The 27,568-nt window shown below is 41.3% G+C and overlaps 1 protein-coding gene and 1 long non-coding RNA gene across 5 annotated transcripts in view; one reads left to right on the top strand and one right to left on the bottom strand.

Moving 5' to 3' along the window:
* Positions 1 to 27,568, top strand: part of ACSS3 (acyl-CoA synthetase short-chain family member 3) — a 178,383-nt gene that overhangs the window by 47,144 nt on the left and 103,671 nt on the right. For 3 of the 4 annotated variants that reach the window (XR_002102507.1, XR_002102506.1, XM_019543147.1), the window contains exons 6-8: positions 3,429 to 3,509; positions 3,609 to 3,704; positions 25,560 to 25,711. Coding sequence is in view for 2 of the 4 variants with exons in the window: in XM_019543147.1 (XP_019398692.1) it covers positions 3,429 to 3,509; positions 3,609 to 3,704; positions 25,560 to 25,711 (329 nt within the window). In the remaining 2 variants the exon portion in view is untranslated. The remainder of the gene's footprint in view (positions 1 to 3,428; positions 3,510 to 3,608; positions 3,705 to 25,559; positions 25,712 to 27,568) is intronic. The other variant, XM_019543148.1, reaches the window with a different exon arrangement.
* On the bottom strand, positions 5,030 to 18,809 carry LOC109315455. The gene is made up of 3 exons (XR_002102508.1): positions 18,799 to 18,809; positions 15,896 to 15,901; positions 5,030 to 5,122 (listed from the first exon to the last, which is right to left on the bottom strand). It is a non-coding gene; the product is annotated as an uncharacterized LOC109315455 (long non-coding RNA).

Below are 27,568 nucleotides of genomic sequence, written 5' to 3'. Positions count from 1 at the left end.
CTGCAGAATAGACCTCCCTGGTGATGACCCCTTCTTTCCATTGGGTGTAAGCCTCCTTTTTAGCAAGGAGATATTCCCGGATGCTTTTGGTGAGCCACGGAGGCTTGTGTGCTCTCCTGCTGCCTTGCTGCAGGCCTTTGGCACCCTGTGCTGGATGGTGAATTCGAGTAGGCGATGATCGCTATCGCCCAGGTGGTCAAGAACCCGCAGTCCCCTCACCATGTCATTGCCTGTGGCCAGGACCAGGTCCAACAATTCATTTCCTCTAGTGGGACTGTGCCCCTCCTGGGTTAGGTGGAGGTCCTGTAACTTGGCTAGGAACCTACGTGAGTGGTCAGACCTGGCTGACTGCTTTCCTTGCAGATGTCTGGATAATTTAGGTCACCGTGTATGAGGGTCTTTCAGAAAGTAATAGCAATTTCAAAATAAAACTATTGTATATGCAAGAGTGGGAAAATACATAGTGGGAAACACTGGTCATGGTATTGTCAAACACACCCATCATTTGTGGCTGTGTAGAAAAGTGATGCACAAATGATCATTGCACACAAAATGGTTTTATTTGGACATCCCCATTACTTTCTGAAGATCTGTAGCAGAGAGCTGGAGGCTCCTCTTACAAAAAAAGGATCAGACTCATTGTAAAGGCTGCTGTGTGAGTAAACAAGTGGGCAAGATAAATACTAGACAGCACAGGCAGGAGGGAAGAAGGAAGGAGCTGCTGATTGACTGTTAATCAGACTATCACCTTGGGGCTGTGGAGTAATTTTCTGCAGGTCATAATGAAAAGGGTGAGATAAGGGCTTGCTCAGAAGTTAGAGCATATGCAAGGGAACAGAAAGCAAGCTGTGGCCAGTCATGGGAGAAAGCCCTGAGGATGAACTGAGGCCTCTCACAAGGAAGAAAGAGAGACTGCGTGCTGAGGGACCCTGGCAGGGGATTGGACTTGAGCTGAGCAGTAAAGTGAGAAGCCCAGGGGTGGGTTACCCAGGTGGGCTTCATTTGCCCAAATTGACTGACTAGTTTTCTGCTGGCTGTGACCTGCTCGACCTGAGGCTGTGTGAGTTAGAGACAATGTACCCTTTTCTTTCATTGCGCTCCTGAGATAGGTATGTTTTTGGGTTAAGGAGGGAGCCAGACTTTCAGTTTGTTTACTAACAGGAGCACCAGGTTGGGACTAGAAAAGGGGAGGCGGGTGTCCCAGTAGTGCCAGAGATGCATGGAGAAGCTTGAGCCTGCTGGGGTGGGCCCAAGCTGGAAAGGTTAGCTGGAGGAGGTGGGAACCAAGGCCAGAAGACATAAAGACCTGAAGAGGCAAGGGATTGGACTTGGACTGAGAGTCCATTGAAGTGACTGATTGTTGACACATGTAAGATATGGATGTGGCTGTAGAGGTGGTTGGAGGCCATGAATACAGCCTTTAAGGCATCCAGTGTTTAGAAGAAAACAGTGTTCGGACCTAGACCTGTGAGACTCCTGGGGTCCTAGGCAACCTCAAAACATTTATTTCTAGAAACATAAAAGGCGTAGTAGGTGAGTGAGGAGGAAGGGCCCAGGGACCAGGTGGGCAGGAGTGAAGGACCAGAGGAGGGCACTAAAACAACACCCAACTTCATCCTGCTACAAGAACCCTTGTATTTTGTTTTCAGGCTGAAATGTTGCACTTTCCTTAATATTGTATAATCTATCCATCTGTATATAAGGTTTAAAATTGAAAGAAAGCTGTGAAAGTATGAATATAGATAAGTATGTGCACACATATTCTTGTAATGTGATCCCTTACGACTTCGCTCTTTATTCTGTAAATAGTCTTCAAGAGGCAGATTAAGACTTTTATTATGATGTATTTTTGTCAAAATAAGACATATCCTGGTCATTCTTTAAATCATTCAAGAAATATAAGAAAACTGAATGATGGATTTTGTTAATATTGAGTTTGTAAAAATTCATCCCCATGTTAATATTGAGCTTCTTTCATGGATAGAAATATTTGTTACAATTCAGTGGGAGTTTGAGACTTCTTTATTGAAATACCTCATTTTAAATGGGAAAAATAAAAGCAGAATTCAGAGAAACCTCACAACTTCTTTGACAAGTGCAGAAGAAGTATATGAAACTACACGAAAAGTTTTTACCAGTTAGACTTTCCCAGAAATGTATATCTTTGCAGAAAACACCCATAATAGGATAGTAATATTACACTGTTGTACTGGGCTTTGGTATACAGAGGAAGGGGGAGAGTAGAGACACACTGCTGTGGAAATTTGGCTCCTTTGGCACTAGTTACGTTCCTTTCCATCCATCTTGCTTGTCTCCATCTGACACTGCAACTGTTTGTTGCTCCGTATTACAAGGGATGAGAAAAGGGCTGTGTAATGCTGGTTATTGAGTTAGGTCAGTGTGTTGAGCTCATTTTTATGTTGGATCACTTGAAACGAGAAGGAAATGTTAATGTAACATAAAATGAACAACCAAGACCAAAATTTCACACAAGGTAGGAAATGGAAGATTGGGAGAAGGAATGATGAAAATAGAGAGTCCATAACAATGGCTAACACAAAAGGGTATATGGTTAGAGAAGGGCCAGGTGACTGGGTGCCAGTCTAGCAAGAGAAAATCCAATTAAAAAGCAGTGAAGTATCTTTTATTCTCACTCACCAGGAGGCTTTCACATGTGGATAGTAGTCTAGTACATCAAAGCACAGAGTGAAGAATCAGGAATTTTTCTCTATTTTGGAAGAAAAAAATAATACATTTTTACAGCAACATGCACAGTTATTGTCACATATTGCACACGATCTTGCATAAATGAATGGAGACAGGATCAATACTCTTAAAGATTTCAAAATCCTACGTCCTAGAAGCAACTTTTGGTGGTTAATATAACAAGGCATGAGATGTAATTGTTGGCAAAAGTATGTTCTGTAGAGTGGTGCTAATGTTTTATGGTAGAGGAGACATTCCTCTGTATTGTTGAAAAGGGAGACCTTTATGCTCTCCATCCTGTTACAGCTCACATACTTCTTCACTTTTTTGTTTTTACCTCCTATTAATATCTGTTGATGGAATGCATGACAATCCTATTTTGAAGAGAGGTTTATCCTGGTAGTGGTCTTTTGCAAGCAGTTGCCTTCAGCTTCAGCTTTAGTTTTTGTTTTGTTTTGTTTTGTTTATGTGATCCCTCTGCATGCTAATGAAAAGTTGCTTCTAATCATATTTGGCATTCTTTTAGTGGGACTACTGGCACAAGCACATATTTGTAGTATCAGGCCCTTATGTTATTCTGATGTGGCAGAGAACTGGAAGTCGTAGCAAGACAACTTTACCTTTTCAGCTAATTTGTATTGTAGAGAATAATTTCCTCATGGAAGGAAGAGTCATGTCTGTTTGCCTTGTAATTGAGCATGATTTTATATTTTTTCGTTTAGGGTGTTGTTAGACCAACGGGGGGCTATGCAGTTATGTTGAACTGGACCATGTCAGCTATATATGGACTCAAACCTGGAGAGGTAACTGCCAGTTTAAATTGTAGTTGTGTTCATTAAAACTTTTTTTAAAGACAACCAAACACATATATAGTTTTTCTTTCTTTCTTCTATCCATTTCAGGTGTGGTGGGCAGCTTCTGATTTAGGTTGGGTAGTTGGCCATTCCTATATTTGTTATGGACCTCTCCTGCATGGAAATACAACTGTTTTGTATGAGGTAAATGCTTGTTTCTGGTGTTAACATTTCTGCCTTATCAGGGTATGTGAAGACATGCATTTATTGTTATTATGACAATTATTGTACATTTTTGGGACTTCAGAAAATAGCAATAACTGCCGATTGTCTGATATCTTAACCCATCATCTTGGAAAAACCTGTACATGTTCATAAACCTGTTGATTTTAATAAGTTGCACACTTTTAAGCGCACATACCTATTAGTATGGTCAGAGCCATGATGCTACCATGAAATATCCCTAAGTTTAGCAATAAACTTGGAACATTTTTATCTTCAATGAGCAAATAGGGTATATATTCTCCTTAATAACTGCTCAGTATAATATGGATGCTGCTACTGTGATAAACATCTCTGAAAAGCTTCAGTACTTAGATATACATGTTTAAATATGCTTTACCTGTATTAGCAGAGCGGGCATTTCTTTGTAGTTGTTGACCTCTGATAATTCTCTGATAATTCTTAGAGTTAAAAATAAGAGCAAATATACCACATGTACAGTATGTTATGGATCTTTTTGTGTACAACTCTTTGGCAGTTGTTTTTTTGATCAGTTCTCCTGTGTAGTAACTACTTATGAGTGGTGCTAGGATTTGTGTGAGCCATTGAAAGAAAGACCCCCCTAAAGACACCAGACAGAGGTCCTGTTTCTTTCTGCAGAACTTTGTTGGGCCACAGGTGTGGGCTCAGTAACACCAGCATGGGGAGTTCTGAGATATAGTTAGCCATGTTAATTTGTGTTTGAGAAGGAAGCAGACATTTGTACCTTTATAGACTAACCAAAGTAGATCTTTGTCTTTCTGTCTGTCTCTCAGCCTCTTCATTTATTAGTCTGTAAGATACAAATCTACCCTGACTTCTACTTGACTTCAGACTAACACAGCTCACAAACGTGTGTTTGTAATTTTATTTATATGTAAACCAAGCTTTATATAGCAAGTTATATATATTGAGCTTTTGTGACCCCAAGCTCACTTCATCAGATGCTGTGAAAGGACGTGCATAGAACATGGAACATTCTTGTTCCACAGTTTTGCTGTTGAGTTTTTTTTTGAAGTTTTGGGGTGTTTATAGATGTGCTTCAGGAGGTGGGATGGGGGGTGCTTTAATTAGCACAGCTCCAAGAGTTGTGCTAATTAAAGAACCTGGAGCATCATGTGCATCAGTGTCCCTGCACTGAAAAATGGCGGCAGGGCACTTTGAACTAAAGCTCGTCAAACAAGCTTTAGTTTAGAGCACCCTGCCACCATTTTTCAGCATGGGGACACTAATACATGTGATGCTGGAGTCTGCTGTAGCTCAGTAATTACCACACTCAAGCAGACTTGATTAATCGAGTTTGCTCCAATGTGCTGTAATTACAGTGCATTGGAGCAACCTCCTTACACGTGTATAGGAGCCTAAGAACAGCTAGCCTGAGGACAGCGATGGAATGTCTAGGGAGTTTAAAGAGTCCTGCCACGGGCCTGCATGTATTTCTGCAGCTGACGTCAGATCAGTGTTTGTTCATTCTTTCACGTAGGGATTGCCCCATGTGTCCAATGTAGACAGGAGAGGGGCACTTTGAGCAGGTGATGGTGTATATGACATTGGTGCTGTTGTAAGTTAATGAACCCCAGATGTTATAATCCATGTTATCCAGTCCAATGATAATGTGGTCTGTAGTGATGTTGGGGATGGGGAGTTCTGGCAAGGCTTGCACAGTGTCTGGGTTCTAAGGAGTTCTGACATCTATGTACTTCGATTTTTTATGACTGGAAGGCATCCCTTTAAGCAAAATGGGCCAATAGTCAAGGAAATCATTGGTATTTAGGGATGATCTTTATGGTCACTTGCAGGATCCATGTGGCAGTTGTAATGAGAAAGTGATTACTAATGCTTGTGTTTTATTGCAAAATACCATGGAGCATGCTGTACTAATATATGTCAGGGATTTAAAATTTCTATTCTGCATAATTTTTAGAAAGGTCAGGTTGAAAGGATTACTGATGTTCATAAAGTATTTTAGGACAGGTCAATTTTTCTGTATCACGTTGGGTAAGGGTAGATTTACTGACCACATTCCAAGTCAGTTTTAATGAAACTTTCTTTGCTTGCTGGTTTGGGGAAAAGGGGTGCCTTTTAATGGCATGGGTGGGTTGCTTACTGTTTTTCAGTTCTTCAGTAAAAAACAACGGGCAAAGAATTTGCTTCCTATTTCCTTACTGTTGAGTGAGAATCAACAAGTAATTAAATATCCCACCTTATTCTACTTCCCCATTCAGTGAAGGAAGAACTTCACAATATTACAGTTAGACCTTCTGATATGGCTAACGATAAACGTCCAAGCAAGGTGCAAACTAGAAAACTAAAGTGCAAACTAAACCTACAGCTAGCATGCTATTTTGAAGAAGAAAAGACAAAACAAGACTGCTGGTAACATCAGTGATAGTGATATCTGCTGTTTGCATTGTCTGTCCTGTTTTTCTCTCCCTTTTCACCTCTTATATGCTGAAGTCCCCCCACAGCTGTCCAAACTTGTAAAGTCTTGTAGACAGTTGCAGTTCTTGAACTTCTGTAAGCTCTGGTACTGCAGTGGAAGGAGTGGAGAAGCAGGTTTGAAGAGTTCCTTGTGCCTGATTAAACACTTGCAGAGGATCTTGTGTTGTAAGAGGCACAAGCATGGGTTCCTGTCTTTAACAAGGACCATAACTGCTATCTGGGCCTACATTGCCACTACATAGAGGCTGTTGCAGAAGTCCACATGGAGTCATGTGCCTATGTGGGGATTTGTGTGCTTGAACTGTGGGCTTTCAATAGAACCTCTCCCAAAAACATAGGTAGGTTGATGGCAGGTAGTCCTTACTGGCTTATGGGTCCCTTTGCTCTGCTTCCTTTCCTGTGAGGCTACCCATGACTCTGCTGCTCAAATGTAGGTCCTTGGAGAAATAAGTTAGGACCTCTGGTGGAATATCTTGCTAAGCAGATTGCTGTGAGTTTGTTGTGCAGTGTAGCACATAACTGTGGTCATGTTTTGGAAACTTTCCTCTCCCTCTTCCTTTCTGTAAAGGCTCTGTTAAAGAAGAATAGACTCATGGGATCTGCCAGGTTTAGTTCTTAAACCTCTGATGGGTGTCTGTTTGAGCTCTGTATAGCTGGAGGACTAACAGGTGCATTACTGGATCCCAGGTTAGCATTGTTTGTTTTTCAGTGCAGTGTTTGATATGGGTGACTCTATCTAAGTAAAGTACTGCAATCAAAGCCTGTGAATGCACAGCTGAGGAATCTGGCTCAAAATTGCATTGTAAATGATAACTAATCTGTAGTCAGTGTTTATTGTATTCCCTCCAGAGATTCACAAGGAAGAGATATGTTGCTCTGGCTAGCTGATGGCATACTGGGAGTATCTTTTCATGTTGGGATCAGAGTAAAGGTTAAAGAGTAGTTAAATAGAGCTGATAGGAGTTCTTCAAGGGGCTGAGACTGACTCATGAGGGAAATAAGTTAAATATTGAACAGGTGAATATAATCAGCTATGGAGGATTGCATGATAGATGGGGGGGAGGTGTGCAGAAGGCCTGGTAAGGGGAAAGCCGGTTATGGGCTGCTTGTATTCAAGGTTGTATGTTGTACCTACACTACACATTTACCATGCAGACAGATGAGTAGCAGCTGAAGTGAGAAGCTGGAAGCTAAATATATCCTGTAAGCTTAATTGTAGTCACCCTGAGAGGTGAATTTAGGGGTTTTCAGTGTGGAGGATTGACTAGTATGGGCAAGAAAGCAAGTCTGAACACATCCTTACCTTGTCCAGAAGATGTACACAAGCTTATTCTCACCAACGCAAATGGAAAGAGGCATTTTTGATTCTAAGTCTCTAGTATGGCAGCATAGCGTAAATGGATGGCAGCTGCATCCATAATTGTGAATAAATCTGATTTTGTTAAATGCTGGAGTTAGGTTTATGATTTTGCTAATAACTTAAGGAGTCATCCTTTGAAGCAAATAGTAGATAAGACAGACATTAATGATTTTGTAAAAAGTAATTAAGAAAAGCAAACTCTTGGGTGTTGGACAGAAAAAAACAACAACCCCCCCCAACATATCGAGAATGTGCATATGTTTTTTTTCAGTTGAAAACAATCCCTGAGCTTTGTTTTGCTATCAACAGCAGTATCATAGGTATTGTATTAAAATGGTTCTGTAAAACCAAAAGTGAAAAGATTACTTTTTTTAGAGTGACTTTCTGTCTCATCACTTTGCGATGACATCTGATGCAAAGAAATTTAATTTTTGAGCTTTTGGTTGATGTTTTATTGGTTAATGAGAAGCGTATCTTAGACAAAGCCAGGTTTGTGAAACAGGTCTATTCTATTAAATATTGAAGTATGTATGACATTTGATAACTGAATAATGCATGAGATTTTTCCCCTAAGCATCTGAAAGATAGACTCTAATACTCTGAACCAATGAATGCAACAGCTGCAAGAAACTTAAATGGTTATTCTTAATTGGAAACTCAATTTACCTTCTGGCCAGATAAGGTTTACCTGTTTAATATGGCAATGCGTATTTCAGCCTGAAAGCTCACAATGAATACATTTGCAAAATTGGCTATGCATTGAATTTTTACACTACAGCTATGGGAATAAAAATTATCCATGCACCCTTAGTTCTAAAGCCCTCTCCTGTGGCACCCCGATTACCAAGTGTGGTAGAGTTTTCTAGTCTCCTTTCTACATGCCTTAGTGTCTGAAGTCTTGGAACAAATGAGGTTTTAGTCTTAATACCTCTGTGGTCCTTTGGCTAATGGCTGTCAGCTGTTAGCCTATTTGTTATTGGATTCAAACTGGATTCAGTACATGTGGAACTGGCAACTAGTAGTATGGTGAATACAATAATTTGAAGAATCTGACATCTAGGACATTACAAGTTAAAAGTAATAAAAGCATAAAATGTTATAAAAGAACTGTTTTTAGAGGAAAGAATGAGGTTAACTTAAAAGTAAGAAGAACAGGCACTGGGGAAGGAACTGGCAGTGAAGGAATCAAGAAAAGCAAATAAGAGAAAATATTAGGCCTTTGTGTTTAGACTGCTCTCTCATAGATTTGATACCATGAGTGGCAATCCAAGTAGCCCCAATTTCCACATTTTAAAAAAAATTGTCTTTGGTCTTTCACCAACTACCCTGAGGAATCCTTATTTATAGAGAGCCAACCTTGCAGAGCCAACCTTGCAGACTAGCATTGGATACTGAATAGTATAGATGTTATAAAAGTATCCCTCAAATAGCTGTATGTAGTTTGAATCTGATATCTGATGTAGAAGAGATGGTATCATATGGTTTGGGTACATACTGTTGTTGTACTGGAGTTATAATATGGCTAGCTGAACAATTGATACAGCTATATTGCAAAATAACAAAAGGTTGAAGACTTGACTGTTGCTTACACAAAGTGCATTTTCATGTGCTTCCCTCCCCAGAGTCTCTTTCATGTATCTAAACTAGTGTTTCTCAACCAGGGTGCCATGGCACCCTGGGGTACCCTGAGATCCTGTCAAGTGTGCCTCAATGTGTTATGCAATGTTAGCACTGTTAGTGTACAAGCGTAATTCACAGGACAACCCCAGAGACTTCAAGGAGGAATCCAGGTGTTAAAAACATTTTGCCCTGTTGTAGTCTTCCTGAGTTTTTTGCAACAGAAGAATTATTCTACAGTTAGTTTGTACTCAAAAAATGAGTGAAAACTAAGCTGGTATTTTCTGAGGGATGCTTTGAATCTTTGAGTATAAAAAGGCTGAGAACCATGGATCTAGACACAGGTATCCCCATATCCTTCAGATATATAGTAGATCCTATATGGTTTTTCCTCAGCTTCCTGCTCAAGGGAAAGGAAAGGTGCTACACTTACTAGCATCATGACCAAAAGAGACTTGGGGGTCATGATTGAACACAATATGAACATGAGCCACCAATGCAATGCCACAGCTGGAAAAGCAAATAAAACTCTGGGTTGCATCTAATGATGCATTTCAAGTAAGATGCAAAAAGTCATCCTCTGGCTTTATTTGACCTTGGTGAGGCCTCAACTGGTTGCATCCAGTTTTGGGCTCCACACTTTAGAAAGCACGTGGAGAAGCTTGAGAGAGTCCAGAGAAGAGCCACATGCATGATAAGAGGTCAAGAGAGCCTTAGGAGGAGATGCATGGGACTCTTCAGCCTGGAGAAGAGAAATCTCAGGGGAGACTTGGTGGCAGCCTATAAGGCTATAAAGGGTGTGCATCAGGAACTGGGAGAGTGTTTGTTTGCCAGGGCACCCCAAGGGAAGACAAGGTCTATTGGTAACAAATTGCTGGAAGACCATTTTAGACTGGACATGAGGAAAAACTTCTTTACCATCTGAGTCTCCAAAGTCTGTAATAGACTCCATCCAGAAATGAGGTAAGCACCTACTCTGGGTATGTTAAAGAAATGCCTGGATGCTCACCTTGCTGGGCTCATCTGACCCCAGCTGACTTCCTGCCCTTTGAGCAGGGAGCTGGACCTGATGATCTTGTGAGGTCTTTTCTACCCCTAAAGTCTATGAAATCTATGAAAGTCCAGCATGAAGGGTTGGGTTGACACTCAGGCCTCCTCCTCTGGATATGGAGCCTGAGGGCTTCTTTTCTTCCTATTAGACTATTGAACACTTTGGTGGCAGGACCAGCTGCAGTTCACAGCTCACTGGTTTCAGGAGCCCAAAGAAGACTAACTGAGGGAAATGCCCTTCTCTGTGGGGCTAGGCAATTCTAGTTGGCAGGGCATTAGTGGCTCTGAGGAAGAATGTGGTTTTCCCTCCTACTTCACAGCGAGTAGCCTGGGAGTGGAGTCTTGTTGTCCTGCTCAAAGATGACACCTGGGAGGGGACTCCTCTCCCCAAACACTGTACCTGTTCATCCACAGTGAAAATGTCTGTATGGTCTCAGCCATATGCAGGCTATCAGGGGCATGAAGTTGGTTGCTTTGCCATTTTACGTCAGGACTCTGGATTGTTTTTTGTCCTCTGTATCAGGTTCCACTGCAGATTTGGTTTCTTCCCATGGAGTAAATCAGACTGTTTCAGCCTCTGTCCTTTGCCTGTGTGACTCTCTGAGCTGCTGGGAACTATATTTCTCAAGTTCCCAACAGGCTGCTCCTTTCCCACCCTGAAAACTTTGGAAGTCATAAGGGTTGCATCTACATGAGATGCATAACTGTGCAGCAGACTAATTTGTTGTGCAGTAAAGCATCACTATCTACATGTGTGTGGCAATTAGAGCTCAGTAGACTAATTTACTGCGTTGTTGGATAGTTCCATCAGATACAAGTGGTATCTAGAAGCGCTGTAAATTACTGCGCTTAAACAAATGTGTAGATGGTGACATTGGGATTACTTTACTTCGGCTCAGATTAAGCCAGAGTACATTCAGTCACATTCATTGCACCTGTAGATACGCCTGAGGTGTATTGCACAAACTGGTATATACTGATGTACACAATATAGTTCTGCATGGCCTCAAATGTAGAGATACATTTTTGACATTTTGCCTCTGTTAAATTCCATTATCTGTCTTTTTCCCTCAGGCCCAAAGCTTTCCCAGTGTGTTACCCATGTATGTGCCACACTCAAAAGGACCATCTCTAAGTATTCTGAAAGACTCTTTGAATAATTTTGTGGCTGGTTTAACCTATTGGAACAATCATCTAGACTCACATAACTCTTCTTTCAGTGAAGGGAAAGAAGAGGGAGATGGTGACTGTTGCAACATTCTCTACTAAAAAAAAATAACTTGGATATTTTCTTTTCTACAATAGGGTATATTGTTAGGTAGATCAAGGAGACCATCATGATCTAAGGAAGCAGATCACACTCTAAGATGTAGATTAAATTATTTATAATTTGGTGTGGACCAGTAAGTTTGAAGATCTCATCAGTTCAAACATTGTAAAAGTAATTCCTCATTTGTATTAATGATGTTCTTTGTCTCCTTTGAGTTAAAAGAAGAAACAGCAAAGAATAGCTGATGAACCTTTGCTAACCACTTTGGGGTAGAAGAAGTTGGCAAAGAAGTGGCAGAATGTGGCTTGCTTCTTGTCTGTCAAATGATATTAGGTGAAAGTGAGAGGGGGTCCCAAAATGGTATCTCCATCTGGTTGTCCTGTTGAAAGGATGTGACTTAGATGAAGAACTTCAGTTTGAATTGAAAAACTGTTAGGCCAGATCAGTTTTCCTTTTAAATAAGGCCCTCCCTTCCCCTATCTAGCTTTTAGTGGCTCCAAACCACTAATAGTAATGGACTTTGTTACTTTGATTTTTCCTGTGGTTGCTCAGTGGTATGCTTCTTGATCCTGTGTCCCCCCATGGTCTCCCTCCCCCTGCAGGTAATAGTAAGGTAAAAGTAAGTAATATTTCTTATGTTATAGGTAAGGTTCTGTAAAAAGAAATATCAAAACAATATCCACATATAAGCAGGCTTCCTGACCAAACGTTAGGAAGTAAGATGAGTACTCTGGTACTTCATCATATCTACGTAGTAGGTATGTTGAAGATAAGATGTCTCTGTCTTTTTCTGGTGCATGTCCAATGCACCTAGCATGTTTACGTGTGCATGATTGCATCTCTTTGAGGAACAACCTGTTGGTAATAGAGACCTAGGTTTACTTACCCCTACCAGGTGAGATGGTTTTCAGGATCTTGATGTCTTTATGAATGCCAGCTAAAAATCTCTAATGTCCAAAGACCTTTACCTAATATTTTGGCAAGGAGGGATGCACACTGATCCTGGGAGACAGACTTATGAGGTGGTTGTTGAAGACCAGGATGTTCCCAATATTACTGCATTCTGCTTCTAGAGAGCAATTTCATACAGATGAGCTGCATATAAGCTGTCCTGAGCTTTTTTATGGGAAGAGGTGGCATGTAAATGAAATAAATGAATGTGTTCTTCAGATGAGATACTGATGGTTGGGCTGCCCTCTCAAAGAGAACTTCTTTTTCCCCACGTCCCCTACAAGTGTTTACATATTGCACTTCTGCTGCCTGTAGCATTATATTTTGATGGGAAGACTAGTTTTTGGTACATTCAGATGCCATGCCAGGTTTTGCTGTACTTTCTGAGATTGTAGCATGTGAAATACATGGTATTTAGTTGGCTGCTAGAACAAATCTTTCTTTATTAAATACTTGCCCCTTCTTCTGAATAGTAAAGGCCTGTCAGAGTGTGTGGAAATCACTGCAGAGGAAAGCTTTTTCTTCCCCAGTTGATGCCATGGTGTCACTCTATTTTGTATCTGTCAGATAGAGTTAGTCATTGTAGAGCAGTATTGCTTACACAGGTGAAACAAACATATGCACTAGGAAAAATAGAATGGAACATCTTCAAGCACTGCCTCAAATTAGTCAAGGACACATCAGGTGTTGACAGTTGTGAATCAGTTGCTACGTGGGCTTCTCTTTAGGTGGAGGGATTTTCGTTCAACCCCATTTTCTTAGATTTATACAGGATCGTGCTTTAGGGTAGGATTTTTATTGTAGCTAAGGTAGATGACCTGTATCCTATTGCATTCAATTTTGCAGAATGAAGCATGAATGAGTCAGAATACTGTCTGTTCTGGCCTGGATTTTTTGCCCTTGGAATCCCAACACTTGTCCTCCACTGCCTATTTGAGTGAAAGAAAGTCTAGTTTATGAGCAGGACACCATTATTCTTAGTCTGTACTATTTGGGAGCCTCTGGGAGCCTCATTTTGCCGAATAGTCAATAGTGCAAAAGTTTGTTATCCTGCTCTCCAACTCTATTTATTGATAATAGGGCTGCTATATTTACGCAAGCATGCCTATATAAAATAGTGTACATATGCATACATGAATATGTATTTAAATATTTCTTTTACTCCCTCACACAGGTGGATATCTTACATTTTTAGGTGTAATTAATCATTTCCTTTCTTTTGGGTTGATCTATTCAATGGTTATACACCACTAGACAGATGATTATGATGTGATTTATTGGACTTCAGAATTCTACCTTTTTGTTATTCATAATATCCATCCTTCAAGCTCTTCTACAGCAGAATGAATAATCAATAAATTGTGGAGCCCATCAGTGGATCACTAGTAGAATTTTAGTTCATCTTGTCTGCATTATTTCACCAAGGTTTGAATAAAATGTAATGAGATTTTCCTTTTTTAAGTATAGCATAAAATAATTAAACACACACATCCTCAAGATATATATGAGAGTTTTAATAGTTTTCCTATTCGTCTGCCCAATTTTAACTCTCCATCAGTTAATTTAAATTTAAATAATATTGCATACTTAGGCCATCCAACCACGTACATATCACTTTCTCACTTCTGTATGGCAGCTTTTAGCTATTTTCTTTGCAACAAGGGCACATTGCTAGCTCGTATTCAGCTTATTGTCCACTGTAATCCCCAGGTCCTTTTCTGCAGAGCTGCTGCCCAGCCTACCAGCCTGTACCAGTGCGTGAGATTGTTCCATCCTAAGTGTAGGACTTTGCACTTGTCCTTGTTGAATCTCATGAGATTTCTTTTGGCCCAATCCTCCATTTTGTCTAGGTCACTCTGAATCCTAGACCTACCCTCCAGCATATCGACTCTGTGCCCCTGCTTTATTTCAGAGACCAGATTGTTTCTCAGCTGCAGACATTTTGTGGTATTCAGGAGAGAGCTTGTAATGAATTTGATACCATGAGTGGCAGTCTAGGTAGTTCTTATTTCTTCATATTTTTAATCCATCTGGAGTCCTTCATCTACCACACCGGGGAATCCTTGTCTTTGGGCTTTGTAGAGACAACCTTGCAGACTAGTATGGGATGCTGAATGGTATGGAGGTTATAGATAATTAGCACTGCAGCAGATAGTGAACCCAAAACAGTAGATTTTAATTTTCTCTTGATTTTCAAAATAACAGGTGAACTATCATATTGGCATGATAGAATTACAAAATCAGGTGACAGGACTTTGATTTTGGTTTTATGAACTTGAGTGTCTGCCTTGGTTATGAAGTCATAGAGGTTTTGAAATGGTTTAGGCTAGGGACAGACATTCAAAAAGCCTGAGCCTGAATTGATTCAATCTTTGCAGGTTAGTCTAACTAGGCTAGGCTAAATCAATTTTGTAACAGGACAGACATCCCAAAAATGCAGGCACATGCTTGCAGTGGCTCGGGATAGAAGCTGGGGGGGCGCTAGAGCAGCCTTCCCTTCCTTTTAGAACATGGAGCTGAAAGGGACATGCCCAGGCTCTGGCAGGATGCTCTGACTAGCCCAGCAGGGAATTGATAACAGTGTTTATCTCCCAATTAGGAAAACAACAGTGGGACATTACCAGCTACTTCTCGATTTTGCCTGTTGATTCTACCTGTTGATTCAGGACTAGCCAGCATGTGGTCTCTGAGCTAATACACAGACACCTCATCAGCAAGGCAGGGGGTAGGGAGGGATTCCTAGCAGGGAGTGGTGAGGGGAGGGGGAAAGCAGCCCACAGTCTCTGGAGCTCCAGCCAGGGAGCAGAGAGGAGGGGCCAGTTCTGCTGTGGAGCACAGAGCCCCACCCAGCCCAGAGAGCATGCTAGAATGCTGGGGCTGTTTGGCTTAACTTAAACCAGCAAGGGGTCTGGGACAGACATTGCATAAACTGGTTTGAGTCAAATCAGTTAAGTCTGATACTACATTCAACCAGGTACATTTCAGCTGGTTTATGTGCACTGAACATCTGTTCTGTTACAGGTTTAAACCAGTTTCTGATCACTTATACCAGTTTATGTGTAATGTCTGTCCCTAGCCACAATGTCTCTTTAGGTTTTTAACTTAAGAAGTGCTCAGACACATTTAGTATGGCTTTGATTTGTAGCACACATTGCAGCACCTATACAAAGTAATATTAACTCTACTTGTAGCAGTAGCAGATGGTGTTGCCTTGTGGTATTTCTTAGACTGGTTCTACAGCTTGAACACTTGGGCTAATGCAGGGGTTTCAAACATGCACCCTGCAGACCAGATTCAACCCATGAAGTCCTGTGATCTGGCCTGTGGATCTTAGACTGACCCCAGCCTGCACTGTACCAGCCCTTAGTTTTGGATCTGGGGCCAGTCTGGATTGGGCCATGCCAGAGCCAGGGTGCAGGTCTGGTCCAGCAGAACAGTGCACACCCTATTCTAGCCTCCTGTGCTGCATGCAGTATACACTGGCCTCACTCTGGGGGCTTGGGGTTACATACGGTATGTGGTCTGGACCTGGCGCTGTGGGCATTGAGCACAGCACAGAAGGTTTGGGGGGCAGGCTGCATGTGGTGCCTCACAGGACTGCCTTGTGCACTGGCTCTGGTGCATGGTCTCAACTCAGTCCACAGACCAGCCCAGCAATGGGCTAGATGAGTATGACATCCCTGGTCAAATGGGTATCACTGAAAAGTATGTGCAGTTTTCAAGGTTAGGTTAATACTAGATGCTAATACTAGATGCTTCTAAAAATCCTAACTTCTGCCTTTAATTGTAATTTCCTTTTTAAATGCTTAATAAAGGAAAAAATATATACATTTTGTTGGGACAGGCCAATTCACACATCACAGTGACCAAGAATAATTGAATAGGGAACCCTGGTTAAAGTAACTTCTGTTAGAGAAGTGGAAGGAAAGTACCAAATAGCTTGCATTCCTCTTAAGACTTTTGCTTCACTGTGAATGTGTTTCAGTGGGCTCACCCCTTTGGAAAAAAAGTATTCCCATCAGATTGATACAATTTTAAGGCCAGGAGGGGTGACTGTGATTGTCAAAGCTAACACCCTGCATGGCAAAAGGTAAAGAACCTCATTCAGTAGCATAGATGCACATTGTGTAATTTAATATGATGTTAGCTTGCGTTATTTTTATTATACTGTGATTAATATTTTCACAGACAATAGATATTAAATATTTAGAGACTTAGATGAAAAAGAGAATCTATGAATATCTTGTAGCCTCTGTAACTAGCAGTTGCACTTGCTGCTTGCATTTGCAAGGATTGAAAGAAGTGACTATTTCTATCGGGGGATGTCTAACCATTCTGCTGAAGATGCACTAAAACTTGGGAGGGAGAAAGAAGAGGTGGTGACTTCTTGTTTGACTAGACGCTTTTCTTACAGTGGAAGCCCTTTTACAGGGAAGTTTTAAGTGGGAAGGTGGAGGAGGGAAACATTTCTTCACTATAAAGCATTGTATTGAAAGAAAAAAGGGCTATGAACAGAAATCAAATGGTTTATCTTACAGTTAGTACTCAGAATATCTACAGCTTTTTAGGAGAAGGAATTTCTGGTGGATGAGGTTTTACAGAAGTGGGGAAAGAAGGACTAGAGCAAATCTGGACTGTAAATTAAAAGGAGCTGTCTCAAATTTGAAGGTGGAGGAATGCAAAAATCGATAATATATTTTTATTCTTTTAGTGACTAGATTGTATTAGTGTTCCCATTAAGAAAGAAATGGAATCCTCTGAACCCAGGTTTCAACCTTTTCCCCAAAAGTTATTCACATATTTCAAAGTTGGTTACCATTTTAACAAGATGGAGTAATGTCAGAAGTTTGGATGGCCAGGACTCTTTTTCAGGATGGGGAAGGAGCAGTGTGTAGACTTGTCAGTCTTGGGGCAGCCAGCTGGAGAATGTGAAATTGGGTCAGGTATAGCTTTCTTATTCTCACCTCAAATAGTGAGTTTTTTAATTGGCTTAACAGGAAGCAAAGTGCCACTTTAGCAGTTACTATGGAAACGTCATACTTTTGGGTATAATATGACACCATTGACAAGAATATGAAAACTGTAATGTAGTCCTTCAAATATCAGGAAGGATTATTTCCTGTTTTTTCTCTTATACAACTCTTTCCAATATTTGACAGATTTTAAATACATGCCAAACAGGAAGATGCTTTAGATGTTGCAGTTCACATAGGTTTTGGACTTCTTCAGCCAGCCTGATCCCAAGTCATCAGAAACTGGATTGGATGGGCAGGAAATTTAGTCTTTTATGTTACCACAGAGGAAAGGAATCAGAGTTACTATGTCTCGCAGTGTTTCTGCTGAGTGGGGTTTAGTGGGGACAAACAGCTTTTTACTAGCTATCCCTGGAGGTATGAAAGAGCCCTCGGTCTAGGACTTAATTTTTGGTTGTGTAAGGAAGATTCCCTGTCTTTAGCTTGCACCTGAATACTGTCTCTGAAGCTTCCCAAAACTGTTTCTTCTGGCCCTTGTCTATAATAGTGTTACTTAACCTTTTCAGACTCAACCTACCTCTTGGAAAATCCCAACTCTTTCATTTGTTTTTTTTGATTGTGGGAAAATAATAGAACAACTCTTCCATTGCAGAGAACTCAAAGACCAAAGCAAGTCAGAATGTTTTTGACATTGTGGAGTTGTATTTAAAATCTCTGGATTTATTGTGTGAGTTGTGTAGGTGTTTGCATACCTAACAGTGCTAATATTGCCTTAGAACTAGCACCCTGCAGCACCCTGATTGAGAATCCCTAGTATAAAGCCATACATCTGCACCATACCCCCAATAGGCTTATGTTTCATGTGATCAGAGGCAGGAAGTGTCTAGATAAACTTGTCAAAAGCACTTCCAAGTTTGGACTAGTGGGGTGGGGAGGAGTTAGAGTGCAACCAGGCACATCATCTTGTAGTGAAGAAAGAGACAGCAAAAAAAGGTGATTTCATGGGAGTGAGGGAAACAGATGGGTTAGGGAAAAAGAATGAAAAATGTGCTAGAGTGGGGTAGAGGTAAATGGAGAGGGCAAGAAAATAGTTAATATGAAGGTTTTGGTATAGCCAGGAATGAAGAAAATGAGGGAAGTTACAACTCAGAGAGCAGTGTCATAGAGAAAATAAAAGCTATAGAAGAATAATAGAACAAGTACCTTCCAGTCACCTAGGTCAGAATATCCACTTAATGGCAGAAATGTCAGAGATTGAATCCACTGATCTAAGTGAGACAAGGTTCTTTGGGTGAATCTGATATCTTTTTATTAGATAAACTGGCTAAAAAACCAGCTGGTGTCTTTACTATTCATTCCATCCAGGAAGAGCACACACCAATTGCAGATGCTTCCTCAACCTTATACCCAAAAGCTTGCAAAGAAGAATTTTTCCAACTATTTGAATTGGTCTAATAAAAGATATCAGATTTACCCAAAGAACGTTGTCTGCTTATGTCCTTAGACCAGTGTGGCTACAACCTCATCTCATGTAAGTTAGTAACTTTTTAAAGGTAAAAGAAAAAGAATAAAAAACAAGCGATTCTGCAGCACTTCAAAGAAGACGGATGAAAATGGAACATTAGGAAATATTTTTGCATTTTTTAAAAATGCGTATTTTTAATACCTAAAATAATCCCTATTATGCACTTTCAGAACTCAGATGTAGGCTCATCATAAAGCTTCATCTGGCTTGTTTCTTTGAAATATGCCAATAGCAACTTCAAATAATAAGGTGATAGAGGCAAGCTTGAGGCATAACCAATTGTAAACCCATAACCAAACTCAACCATGCTCCCCTTCCCAGACCCAGTTCTTATTGTTGGGATCTTGCACTGACTTGGTGCCCTTGCATTGCCGCCAGAGAACATGAGAACTGCCATTCCAGATCAGAGCCAAATTCCATCAATACAATGTTCTATTTAAGAGGAAGATGTCAGAACCCCACTCTAAAGAGATGTCAAGTAATTTTACCTTCTTCCACTCAGTCCTATCTTAATCTTTAAGAGCTAGAGATTGGGTTGAGACCTGAAAGAACAGATTCAAATCCTAAAAAAAATTGTTTGCTTGTAAAGGCATTTTCTTTAGCTTTTAAATACTTTTTGTGGGCTCTTTTCAGTTGTTTCCAACAACCTTTTTTTGGGGACACAAGAACTTGTTGTATTCCAGTATCTCTCTCACCAATAGTATATACAGAGATAAATGTGTTTCCTTCCTCCCAGTCATTACTCCCAGCTTATATATAGGGGACCACATTAACTTTTTCCCCCCACAGCATTGTACTGGGAGATTATGTTGGATTGCTTCTCCAATGTGACCCCGGGCCGTTTTCAGAATCCCTGATTTTAGTCTCCTGTTTTATAGTTGTGGCCTTCATTCCTTGTTAGTAGATGTATAACTTTATATTTATTTGCATTAAAACACAATTTTGGGATGGGTCCAAGTAATTCAAGATATTCGGTACGAGTTTCCTCTTCTCATAATTATTTTGTCAATCTACATTAATTACAGACTTTATCAGCAGTGATCTTATTTTTACATCCAGATTATTGTGGGAATTATTGAATAGCGTTAGACCTAGTACTGATCCTAATGGGACTCTATTAGACATACCCTGATTCAATGATGCTTCCTGTTGACGAATACTTTTTGAAACGTTTAAGATGGTTCTTAATCAATTCAACATGTGCTTGTTTGATCCTTTAGAATGATTACATTTTCATTTAAATACCATGCAGCAAATGCCTCCTGTGGCTTCCTGTACTATTTGTTATAATCTTCCTGAGCATCAGAGGGGTAAAATTATTGTGTTGTTCATCAGTTTCAATTTGGGTTACTGGCTTCTGAAATTCATACACTGTATTTACTTGAATCCAAGATAACTTCGAATTTAAGATGAATTTAGGGTGGAGCAGCTGTGGCTCCAACTGATCTCAAGCCTGTGTTGGGGATGGAGTTGCCTGACCCCTGCTTATACTTGAATCCAGGAGGGCTTCCCCTCCATGTTAAATGTGAAAAAAGGTATATTGTGTCAGTTCATTCTGCTTTTGATAAGGAAAGCTTTATATAGAGGCATAGGAGGTGGCTCAAATGGATTCAGGAGGATAGATAGCTGTTGAACATTCATTTTACATTTGAAAGGTGACTATTCAATGTATAAAGTTAGACTTTTTTTTGTATTAATGAAAATGTAATGTTGCCTCTATTCATCATTAATTTTTTTCCTGCTTAGTGTCAGTGAATAGAATTATCCTAAGCACAAGTGAGAATAAGTATCCAAACTAGCCCTTTAGTGCCTTACCATTACTAACTGCGACACATTATCAGTCTTTTCTTGGGATCTGGAAACTTTCCAATAAGATTAAAAGTAGCAACTCACTTTTCTCACCAGAAGTTAAACCAATTTTAAAATTGTTTTGCAGTTGGATTTTTCTGTCCAAGATGATTGTAAATGTTGTCAGTCTAGTTACATGATAAGGTACTGGGAAGATTTTTGTATGAGTCAGGATTCCTTCACAGTAAGGACATCACTTATTTTGGTATTAACTAGGGATATACACTTAGATTGGAGCAAAATATTGGCAGGCATCATTGAGGAACATGTGTTTTATAAATAGCATTTTCTTGCCCAGCCAGGTTTTCAAAGTTATGAAAGAGATGTCTTAGTGGGTGAACGTGTAAAAGGATGGTTTGGGGAAAATGCAAGAGATGTTACATAGGTTTTTGGCAGCAGTGTACTAAAGGAAAGAAAGAGTACATACTTCCCCCCACAGATAAGCAGTCTGTTCTGCTTCATTTGGAGAGTACTAGGGCACATTACAACAAAAAAAGTTTGTGAAAAAAGCAGCATTTACCCATTTGTGGTTTCTCTGTTTTTGGTCTTTCCCACCACCACTTCAACCCAACTGTTTTTTTTTTATATTCCTGTATTGTGAATATTATTTTTGTATTGCACTTTCTTTTTTTCCTTTATGTTCCTCCTTCTCTTCATTGTTACTATACCTATTGTACTGCTTTTCTTTTCCTGCACATTGTTTCTATTCTTCCTTTCCATCACTTTCCTGGCTCTTACTTCTTTGTATTCTCTTAATCCCTTTTGTGTTTCCCTCCATCATTTCTCCTCTCTTCCCCCTGCTTATGCTTGATGCAAGAAGGTCTGGGGAAATATAAGCATTGGCCCAATTCATACTGGCAAATGCCTGTGTGTGGTATGAACTATATGGAAGAAATGTGAGTCTACATTTTGGGTTCCATTTAGTGCTAGGGTAGATTGAGAACTGATGAAGAAAGATTCACTTGGAAGATCTAAGTGGTGGGGGAGGAAGTCTAACAGCATAGAAGTGCTCTGCATGGTCCTTGAATTATAGTTTAATTGGCCAACTATGTCATTGTGGACTGCTGTTGACTGAGTTTAAACAAAATCTTGCCCCTTGAATTGTCATGAGGTGGGTCTGGTAGTAGAAGGGATTGGGAAAACTAGTTATATTAGGAAAACAAAATATTTTTAATGGATACAAACCTACATGCTTCAGGTCACCAACAAATTCTTAAGAATTAGGAAAATTCACCGTGCATTCCATATGTGTACTGGAACTTACATCCGAAGGCCATGCCTGGACCTTCCTGAGGAGAGGTAAGCAGAGGCAAAGAGCAGTGAGGAGGGTTCTGCAGAAGGAACAGTGGTTCAGCCTGATCCACTGGTGCTGCCCTGGGCCATGTCATACCTTCTTGGGCCTTATGAGATCTCTTTGTGGGCCAGATCTGGTTTGGGAATTGTAGGCTGCTGACCCTGGCTCTAAAATATTTGTGTTCCATTCTCATCTTGGCAATTTGAAAATATCCTTCACATTTTTGTATTCTACTGTATTTGTCCATTGGATGGTACCATCTATCGAATTGTAGCAGCCTACAATTATATAAGAGGGGTATATGAGGACCTGGGAGAACAGCTTTTCACCAGAGCTTCCCAAGGGATGAAAAGTTCTAATGGCCATTGTCCCAGGGAGCTAGGACAAGACTTACCAGCACCAGCAGAGAAGCCCACGTGGCCGCTTATTTGTATCGACACGGCCGGAAGATGACGTCATCGCAAGCAGGCAGCTGGTGGGGATAAAAACGGCCACCAGAGAAAGGAAACAGGGCGCAGAGGAAATGGGACCTGGTCCCGCAGTAGGAGGGGTGGAGAGACCCTGAACGGGACAGGCGGCGAACTCTCCAGTAAGGGGCCAGAAAGCCCCAGAGCAGGACAGGCGGCTTTCCCAATAAGGGGAACAGAGAGCTCCAGAGCGGAGCAGGCGGCGGCTTTCCCAACAAGGGGGACAGAGGGCTCCAGAGCGGAGCTGACGGCAGCTTCCCCAATAAGAGGGGCAGAGAGCCCTAGAGAAGAGCAGCAACCTGCTCAGCCAGAGGGAGGAGCAGCAACAACAGCCAGCTGCAGGACATCGGGTGAGCAGAGTCAGACGAGCAGACCGGAGACAGAACACGAGGAGAGGCAGGCCAGCAGAACATCCGACGAGGGAACCCCGGGTCCTGGACCAGAAGTTTGCGAGACCCACAGGTTGAGTGTTGGGGTGGAGGTGTGGGGACGCGACCCTGCCAGAGGGGACCAGGACCTGGAAGAGCCCTGAGGGGGCATAGACCGGTGGAGGTTGCTGCCAACCAGCCGTGGCCGGAAACCTAGAGGGGTATTAGGCTGATTGAGTGGCAGGTATTGCCCAAGAGGACCCGAGGAGGTCTGAACAAGGACCCAGTCAGTAAGGGGCTGTGGGGTCGCGCTTTTGAGTTGTTTATTGGTTTTGTTTTTCTAGTCAAGAGGATACCCCAGCAAGAACTGTAGGGGTGGCACAGTCAGGGAGATAAGGTTAAGGAAATTTTGGCAGGGCCCAACCTGAGCTGCAACCAGTAGCGGGTCGAACAGGTCATAGCGGGAGAGGACGGAGCAGGGTAATCCTACGAGGGCAGGACAGACCAAGGGAAGCAACCAGCCCAGGAAGAAGAGGTCAGACCCACAAAAGGGGGAGAACACTAGAGGTGGTGTGAGGCTGGGGTGCAGGGGTGGCGGAGCCCCGCAACGTGACCATCGAGGGATCCCGGGCTGCGGAGCACCCACGAACCAACCTTGACTGAACTTAACACCAAGTCGTGGCGGGCGAGAACTAAGGCGGGGACTGGACGTTAAGAAAGCTACTCTGATCCCGTAGCGATCCAGGGAGATCAGCGGCATCCTCCTTGCTGAAGGTGAGCCACCTATGGGGAGGGTCCTCGTTTGGCGGTCACAGCCATAAACTCCTGGAAGGCCAATTTAGATTAGACATAAGAAAAAAAGTTCTTTATGGTGCGAGCGTCCAGGGTCTGGAACAAACTCCCCCCAGAGGTGGTGCAAGGACCTACTTTGGACTCTTTCAAAAAACATGCGGATGTTTTTGTTGCTGAGGTCACTTGATGCCAGCTGACTTCCTGCCATTGGGGCGGGGGGCTGGACTTGATGATGTCACAAGGTTCCTTCCAGCCCCTAATACAGGGGCGGGCAATTGGTTTGGGCAGAGGGCCGCTTACTGAGTTTCGGCAAGCCATCGAGGGCCGCATGACAAGCAGCCCAGGGCAGATTAATATTAATTTTCTAAATTTTTTAGGGGCCCCGCAGGCCAGATAGAATGGCCTGGTAGGCCGCATTTTGCCCACCCCTGCCCTAATGTCTATGAAATCTACTGGGTTTAACCTTTTCCAAATATTGGTTTATATTAAGTGCATGAGGGGAACGGAATGAAAAATATACAGTATTTGAACATTACTTGGCACACTTTAAGAAATATATGTGGTCACCAATGAATGGAAGGGAACAGAGTTGGCAGATAGATTGTCTCTGATGTACATGCAAGTTCCACACATTGATATTTATTAAATTATGCATGCATGTGAGGAAAGTTGCTAAAGGAAAGTATGCTCAACATGTTTACTTATACAAGACAGGAGAGATTTGAGTTAACTCTGTATATTTCCTCCATAATGGCTTTAATTTTGAAATATGTGACATTTGCAACAATGAAATTCTTGCCGTGTTTGTGGTTCTTGCATAAACATTGGACAAGTGGCATTTGCAGTATGAAAGGTGTATGTCTCTCCTAACTTGGATATAAGCCCTGTGAGATAGCAAAAGTTCATCCTCTGAATGTGACCTTTCCTAGTGAAAAGGGCATGGCAATACCTGCAAAGCTAAAAGTCACTTTATTTTAACTTCATCTTTATCATCTAAAATAACAAGACATGGAGCACTTCACTCACTGAAGTAATCACATACACTAAGGTATTTTTATTTGGGGGTCAGTCCTGTGTCATCTGCTTTCTGTGTTTACAACTCAATAGAATATAATTGGAATTTTTATTTCTGGCCATTGAAAAACTTATTACATCCAGTTGACTTTTGTTTACTATTTCCTGATGTGATTTGAAATATGGAAAGTCAATGTTTAGTAAAAAGCTGGTATGGTAGCACACTAAAACATGAAGGGGGAGACCGTGGACTCCTCCCTAGTTCTTTTGCACAATGTGTGTAGCATAAAGAGGTTGGGAATCTAGCATAAGAAGCTAACTGGGGATTTACCTACTGTGGGAGATTCCTGGGTAGTAAAGAGCCAACATAACTAAATTCTATGTTGCCACTGTGGATGCGGCTAGAAAAAGGGAGGCATGGCTGAAACTTCCAAGGTCTAATTTGGCTCATTGAAACCCTGCAGGTTTACTTAGTCTGTTCCAAGATCAGGATGAGTGTAGAAATTACTCCTCCTCTCCCCAGTAAATAAATAGCTCCTTTGCATAGCTTCTCCCTTGGTTTCCTCGCCCGCTGCTAGGACTTGTTAAGTGTAATTGAAGATTGATCCTGAAGCTTTTTGAAAGTATCCTAGAATATGACTCCAGGTTGTGATGTTACTGCTACAACAAACAAGTAATCTCGTTGTATTTTTAAAAAGGCATCTTTGAAATATTTGAAATTACTGTGGTAACTGTGTTGATGCTATTGTTATATGTTCAAGTCTTGAACTGTCAAGGAATTATGAAATATTTTTATCCTGTGACATTTTAAATTAATCTCTCCATAGGGGAAGCCTGTGGGAACGCCAGATGCTGGTGCTTATTTCCGTGTGGTAGCGGAGCATGAAGTGGCTGCTTTTTTTACTGCACCAACTGCAATTAGAGCAATCCGTCAACAGGACCCTGAGGCAGCCTTGGGAAAGCAGTACTCTTTGACAAGGTGAACTAAGGATACATTGGAAATGGTTTGTTATAGAAACAGACTCGATAAACTGAAAATAGTATAGCGTCTGGAGCTTTGGACACCTGTACAAGTGGTAGACTACAAATTTACTCCTGAAATTCTATACATGATGATACACTATGATACATGATGAAAAACTGCATGAAAATATTAACAGTGCAAGATCAAGCACTCAAACATGAATTAAGGATGCATGTACAACCTTAATTTTACTTTTACATTTATACAGTGTTGTACAGGTTTGAGCACACACTTGCATACTGTTAATGCACAGGATGTACAGTGCTTGCTTACTGACCAGGCAGTCAATCTTTTGTTTTATCCTCATTGTTTAATATGTGGCTTCTTTATTAACAGTTCAGTATTTACTTAAATTTTGCTCTGAAGACAGAATTATTCATGTTCCTCATGGGATTTTTTGCTTTGCTTGTCACTGTGATGTCTGCATGCTTCAAAACTGCAAATTCTTTAATCTTCACAAAGCCCCCGTTAGGTTGGAGAGTGGTATTATCCAGACCATAGAGTGGGGAAGCTGAGGACAGAGAGATTATGGTTGAAATCTACCACTAATTTTGGAAACCACTTAGGATGTTATTTTTTAGTGTTCTTAACATAATATAGGTCCTTTTGAGAACCTTATAGATCAAAGCATAGCTCCCACTGACTTCAGCAACACCTGTGAGTGTTCAGGACTTCTGCAAATCATGACCTGAAAGGCCAAAGTGATGTACGCAGAAACTGAGGAACACAAATTAGTGACCACCTATGAAAACAGCCATTTTAAATATCTTGTCAAATATGAAACAGGACCTCTGACAGAATCCATTTATCTAAGGCAAGTTCAGTCCAGTGTAGGGGATCAGGTATTGGCTGTGTTGTGCCACTCCTTCCCTGTGCAGCACTCCCCTCCACTGAAGAAGAGCTTGCTGCTCCATTGTGTCTGTGCTTTCTTTACTGTAGAGGGGTCAGGCAACACCGAGAGCAACTGCAGGTAGCTGGCCGCTATGGGGGGAGAGACTTCCGTTTGTAGCTACAGCCAGATTGAAGGCTTCGGCCCATGTTGCCAGAAGGCTTCCAGCTCTTGAGCCAAGAGAACATTCAGTTGTCTTAACTATGACATCATCCTTTTTCCTAGCTCCACAGGAAGAAAGACAGGATACAAGAGGTATCCTGTCTTTAATCAGCCCACAACTGTCTTAAATCATCTGGGAATTAGTTTGTAATGAATTATGTGGCCCTCAGCATGAATCCTCCTTAATCACTTTCACCTGTTCCAAGGCATCTTCAGCCCGTCCACATTGCAGACTTGGTCCCAGCCTGTTGTTGGGCTCATACCATCCTCCCTCAAATAACATCTAATTGGTCTAGGGAAGGAGAGTTTATCTTGTCATTGCACTAAGTGTTAGGAATTCCAACCCCTGTTCCTCAGGCTTTTTAGGAGATCCTTTCTCTTAAACCTACTGAAAATGTGATTTTTATCAGGGAATTTGACCCACTATTGAATGAGTTCCTGCACTGTAGACATACTGGGAATTAACCTGTCTCTACCCTATTCTCAATCCAGCCCAAGTTTCTAAGCAGGTAATGATTCCCTCCCTTTGATATTAGCCAAAAATATATCTGTTCAGTAACTGGGGAGGTGTAGCTCATTCTTCATTCTTGTATAACATGGCTATTCAATGCCATATTCTTGTATAGGTGATCATTGATCCTTCCTCCTGGTGTGCAGATTTAGCCACTTACCAATTCCTCCAAATTTTGATCTGGTACCTCCAGAGAACAAGGCAGCTCCCTGTTGATCCTCTGCGTTTCAGACCATTTTGTAAATGCCTC

Source organism: Crocodylus porosus, unplaced genomic scaffold (genome assembly GCF_001723895.1).
Source record: "Crocodylus porosus isolate Cpor-Errol unplaced genomic scaffold, CroPor_comp1, whole genome shotgun sequence".
Lineage (NCBI taxonomy): Eukaryota > Metazoa > Chordata > Crocodylia > Crocodylidae > Crocodylus > Crocodylus porosus.
Note: the sequence above shows the minus strand (reverse complement) of the source record. Positions and strands in the feature narration are given on the sequence as shown.